Raw genomic sequence first — 6,011 nt, 5'->3', positions numbered from 1 at the left:
TGATGCGCGCGTGCGAATAAAAAAAAAAGTTTTGCAAAAAAAAGTTGCTTTCACTATGAAATCTAGCTACGTGGTCATGAAGGTTGAACAAATGGCACAGAATATGTTATGGCGAATAATCTACTCTTCGAATTCATTTCTTTACATTTTTGTCTTTTTTCCTTTGATTTTGGCATTCTACGACATTGGTATCGTTTCTAAATGTTTTCCTTGCAACTTATGGTATATTTTTGCTCATTTAATTAGCAACTGTTTTGCACGATTTACAGTATGGTTTTTTTTTTGGAAACGGCCGAAAATTCATGCGCGCGCGGATGTCATCCATATAATCAAATCAACATTGCCTTACTTAGAGATATGCTTTTGATACACAGTAACGAAATGTCAAGCCATAAAAGAATGCCTCATAGCAACTACCAATCCTGTTTAATTACAGTTTACCGCACGGTATGTCTAACGTTACAGATCTATACACCATGAAAACTGCACACATTGAATGTCCAAACAGGGTGTACACGTACGCACACGTGCCATCCAAGGTAGACGTACATTTAATGAAATCGATTCACAGACACGTATGGAACAAATTAGTTTGTGGAAACAAACAATGTCTAAAGATAAAAGCTTTAGTAGTCCATCTCTTATAGTCCGTGTTATCTGTTCCCCTATCAAAGATTTCCTATGTATACTATCAAGTGAATTGGTATATTTCAAGAATGTCACCAGGGAAAGTAAAGCATTCTGAAGAACTGTATAATTTAGACAGGTCGATCTATAAAACAACTACACGCCTAAATTAAAGCAAAGGGAATCAAAATGACACATACAACTTTTAAGAATCACTGTATGATGAAATAGACGTTAATAAATCATTAAGTAATTTATCCAAAGCTATCGAACAGAATATGATATTTTTTCGAAACTCATATGAATGAATAAGTTCTCAACATGTACAGGCCAAGAAGAAAGGTTTCTAATGAAGCAAACTGTGGATCAATAAAGCTATCTAATGTTATCTCCCAGTACTTCTGTCCACATTAATTTTTAAGACATGACACACCTTCAACGGCTTACTCGGCGTCTTCTCCGCTGCTTGGGGTTTCAACAGGAGACATCTTCACTGACCCTGGCGATGTTACGAAAGGCACATTCAGACGGCTTGAGTTCAGTTCGTTCCTGGGGTTCTCTGCAAGTCTTCGGCTGGCTGCCCATTTAGTCGGCTGGTCAGTCCGATTGTCTATACTTGGTCCAGCAACAGCGTTCACTACTCGCGCATCTCCCACAATCTTAATGTTGACCACTTGATTCGATGACCATCCCACCTTTTCCCGAACCGTGCTGGCGAGTCGTCGCGCCCTACGATGCACGGCTTCCCGAATCTTCTTGATCCTGAGCGCGTAGATGACCGGGTTGACCACCGAATTGCAGAGTGCGATCAGCAACCCCCAGTTTGGCTTTGATTTTACCTCACAGTCTTGTCTCGCAAAGCACATTAACTGCCGCACACCCCCGATGCAAATCGGCAGCCAGAAGACGACGAACACTGCTGCAATGATGATAACGGTCACCTGCATCTTCAAACTGTTTTTCAGTTGCTGGTATTGTCTGGCGGCGACTCGCTGTTCCCTGCGGCGTGCGGCGGGCAGGTTGTCTTGCGGGTTCTCGGGGGGCTTGGTTCTGGAGAAGCGCTGCTTCAGTTCGAAGAAGATTCTTGCGTTGACGAAGACCACTACCACCACGGCCATCAGCAAGATGACGTTGAAAAGAATCAGGTAACTTACGGGCAGGTGATTTATGCAGGACTCTGTGTTCATATTATGGCAGTTCCAGCCCATGAGAGGAGACAGACATACGAACACACAGGCTGGCCACGCGATCCCCAAACTCACGGCAACGTGTCGCCCAGACATGCGGGTCTGGTAGAATATCGGGTGGAGGATGGCCAGATAACGGTCCATGGACAGGAGGACCACGCCAACTGCTGATAAGGCCAATACTAAAAAGAAGGTACAGTACAAGCCAACCATTGTCCATGGTCGATACAGTTCCAGTTGGACATGGGCGCAGAAGAAGAACGAGAACAAACCCGCCACGCAGTCCGCCGTAGCCAGGTTGGCCACGAACAGGAACATGGGTTTGGACAGGTGATGGTTTTTCAGCACTCCGGACAGGACCACGACGTTCATGAGGAGAGCGACTGTCCCGACAGTTGCTGAGACGATCCCGACTTTCTTGTTCTCGTCCACATACGGACTGGGGAGATGAAAGCACGCGGCTACAGCCAGGTCGTACTCCACCTTATTTTTCATGTAAGAGGAGAAACACGGCCAGAAAGTCTCGTACGCCGTGGAGTTTCCTCCAGTGAGATTCGCCGTGCTGCCGTTCATTTTGCGTTGTTCACTGAAGACAAATACGTCGATTATGGCAAAAACGCTGATTTGGGGCTTTCTACCGTTTTCGTATAGAACTAGATGACTATATGTTACCTCCGATAATCTGTCGGCCGCGCCTAGTACTACCTACAAACTGGTTAAGCACTGACTTATACAGGTGATTGGTCGTGACGTCAGCGTTACCGTAGTTTCGCGGCCCCTAGCTACCGCTAACGTTGCCATAACATCCCTGCTTGACGATATTATTATTATTTTTTTTTTATTCAGAAACTCAATGAGAATTACAAATGAAAAGACATGGACTAAGTGACTGCGAACTCAAGTTAGGTACAACTTATATTCTCGCAGCCACTTTTACAATAAAAGAAAAATATTTTACAAGACATTTGAAAATACATGAGATCTCGCGTGAGTAACAATCCTCCCATCCCAGAAGACACATACAGTTAGAATCTTTTTGTTTCTAATATATAATCTTGTGCGGCTAACATTATTTTGCAGTTGGTGTCATAGGAACAAAGGAAACTACCGCGAAGAACTAAATATTGTATGGAATTATCAGAAAGGGTGTTTAAATCAACAATATTACCAAGTAAGCTTGAAAGCTTGCCAAAAAGGACTAAGCGCTGGTAGGTGTATATAGGGCAGTGCAATAAATAATGAGCAATCGTTTCATATGGACACCCGCAGCTACAGGATGGACTTGTAACAAGACCTCGGGTATAAAGATTGTGATTCAAGCTGCAGGTGTCCAGACGAAGTCGGGTAATGAGAATACAGGAATTACGAGAACCAAAGCTAAAATAGTTTAACTTTACAGGACGTACCGATTTGAAAAGATTTGAACGAAATTTTGGATACGAAAGAGTACGGATTTCTAAATTCAGGTTGTTCCATCCAGTGATGGAATATGGTATAAAAGACTTTCGAAAACGATTGGTAGAAAATTTGATGGTTCTCAGATTACTACTGTTTCTCAGATTGTAGATAGAAGTAGCAGTAATTGTACATGGAAGTAAATCTGTAAGATATTCCCGAGTACATCCGTTTACAATGTTATGAAATAGTAATAGGCGATGAATGTGTCGCCTTTCGGACAGAGTCTCCCAGCCGAGCTCTTGACAAATTAAAGAATATGAAGACCCTTTTATGGCACCAGACACAACGAGGGAGCAATGATACTGAACTCTTTCTATGAGGTTTGATTCCTCGATTGTGCACCCGTGCCAGACAACGTCAGCATATTCCAACAATGAACGTATGAAAGACTTGTATATTTTTTCCAATACATGGCGGGGTAATCTAAATTTCAAGGCCCTAAATAGGTTAACATTTTTGAAAGCTTTAGAAAGAATACTGTCAATATGAACATGCCAAGACATATTGGAACTAAGAATAATCCCAATATGCTTATGACAGGAAACTGATTTTATTACAGAATTATTAAGAAATAGTGGGGGGTGGGCTTGACGGAATTTTTTAGAAGTAAAACAAATTTCTTCAGTTTTTGTGGGATTTAATTCCATCAGCCACTTAGTAGACCATAAGAAGATTTTTTCCAGGTCCAAATTGAGAGAGACGGAAGCATGAAACGATATTATTTTGATTCATGTTTTTGAAATCTGAAGGACATACATGAATGCCTAATTATAGCAGCTATTCAACCATTTCAATTACAATTTGCCGCACAGGCATGTCTATAGAAAAGCCAATGAAAGCCAAATACGCCACTGTATTATTACTATCATTATTGTTACTATCATATATATATGCTATTGAATATCCAAACGCACTCGTAAGTACTCGTGAGGCTGTGGTGTTGAACAATAACAACATCCAAACTCATCTCAAACAAGAGTTCCACGATCTCATACCTTCGCCAAATGGTGTTAACTCTTGCGGGTGACAAATTATACAATTTTAATCATTTATTTTGTAAATAAGAGCCTCATTTGCATGGATTATATCAGTTGATCATATTCTCCATCCAATGACAGCCTTATCATAACAAAAAGGCTATTATAGCACTTCCTCATAAATTATGCAAATGAGGTCATGATTTGAATAAATTATGTTTATTGATCTTCACTTCACTTTACTTAACTTCCAAATGTGGCAAGTATGAAATTGGGTGCAGCAGTGACAACTATGGAATTATAAGAATTTGCCATTAATTATGCAAATTAGGTTCTCATTTACATAATCTATATCCTCAGATGTTTTTCTCGTTCTCAAGTAGATGTCACAAGTGTTTAATAGTTCTATTATCGAACAAAGCAGATTTATAGAATTTCCTCATTAATTATGCAAATTAGCTCCTGATTTGCATAATTGCCATCTGATTATGTCAAGCATCACTTCAACTACATACATGCCAAAAATCATGACAATACGTCAACCGGATCTTGAGTTATCGTCCTTCAAATTTTTTTCAACAAATGCTCCTGCAGTTCCAGAACAAGGCGCTAGAGGACCCAATCTCATGTCACTTCTTCCCCACCCCCAAAGCTATCTACCAACCAAAATTCGTGACCCTAGCATGTCCAGAACATGAGATATCAAAACCGGAAGTTCAGCTGCAGTACCTAGGAAAGCCGCCAGGGGGCCCAAAATCTAATCATTTCTAGGTCTCATGAAGACCTACCCACCTACCAAGTTTCATTCCAATCCATCCACTGCTTCTCGAGTTATCTTGCTAAATTACACACACACACACACACACACACAGACAAACGCTACTGAAAACATAACCTTCTTGGCGAAGGTAAATATCCGTTGCTTTCAAGTCACGATTTACCGTACGCTTTCCATGTCTATGGAAATGTATCTGTAAACAGTAGGATGCCAATAAAGTCTCCACAGGACGCACAGGTTCCATCCGGCCACGGCAGGTGCGAACAGTCAGGCCCCTCCCAGGAGGCCAATCACACGGGTAGACCGCTCGGAGCGCGAGTTAATCATAGGCTGATTGTCAGCCTTGTTAGCTTTAGACCGCTCCCCAAGATCCGCTCACCGCCAAGCATTAAGACTGAGGATTGTTTTATTTCCTTGATATTTTACTTTGCCTAGTCGCTGTTGTTCCAAATGTTATGCATATTTTTCCAGATCACAGGTTCCATCCACCGCGAAGGACGAGGTACGGAAACAAACATCGAACCTAAAAGTCTGCCACTAATAATAAAAAAGAACAACAGATCGCTAAATGTGCACCTCCGCGTGTCTGTATGTCCGCAGTGATTTACATACACTAGTCTCATGTGGTCATGGTAGTCACGTCTGAAACGCGACAAAACAAGAAATTTGCACGATATCTAGATATTTCACGGCGGTATGAGATCTTCGACTTGATTTGTTTGGATAGAATTATGTCAAACCGCGACATGGGGAAGTGCACTGCTGATAAAGAGTGATGAAAGGGTTTTGAGGGTTGGTAGCTAGATGACTACCTCCGAATCTGTCGACTGCCTGCCAACTGTAGCTGGCTGCACTGAATACATGTATAAGATTTCTTCGTTATTCTATGTCAGTGTTTAGGTTAGCACAGTTACACTTCCGGTAGGGCTGAACTCCTGTTGAATTGCAAAATAGAAACCTGTTCTTGGTGTTATCTTGTTAAGA

General features: G+C 41.6%; 1 protein-coding gene across 1 annotated transcript; it reads right to left on the bottom strand.

Annotated features, from left to right (window-relative positions):
• Positions 1–1,070: 1,070 nt before the first annotated feature.
• On the bottom strand, positions 1,071–2,418 carry LOC109480668 (adenosine receptor A2b-like). Its single transcript, XM_019782898.1, has one exon. The coding sequence runs from the start codon at positions 2,385–2,387 to the stop codon at positions 1,071–1,073; it is 1,317 nt and encodes a 438-aa protein (XP_019638457.1). The 5' UTR covers positions 2,388–2,418.
• Between the last annotated feature and the right edge of the window lie 3,593 nt (positions 2,419–6,011).

The sequence above is a fragment of the Branchiostoma belcheri genome, unplaced genomic scaffold (assembly GCF_001625305.1).
Source record: "Branchiostoma belcheri isolate BF01 breed outbred unplaced genomic scaffold, Haploidv18h27 scaffold52, whole genome shotgun sequence".
NCBI lineage: Eukaryota > Metazoa > Chordata > Leptocardii > Amphioxiformes > Branchiostomatidae > Branchiostoma > Branchiostoma belcheri.
This window is presented reverse-complemented; position numbering and strand designations above follow the sequence as displayed.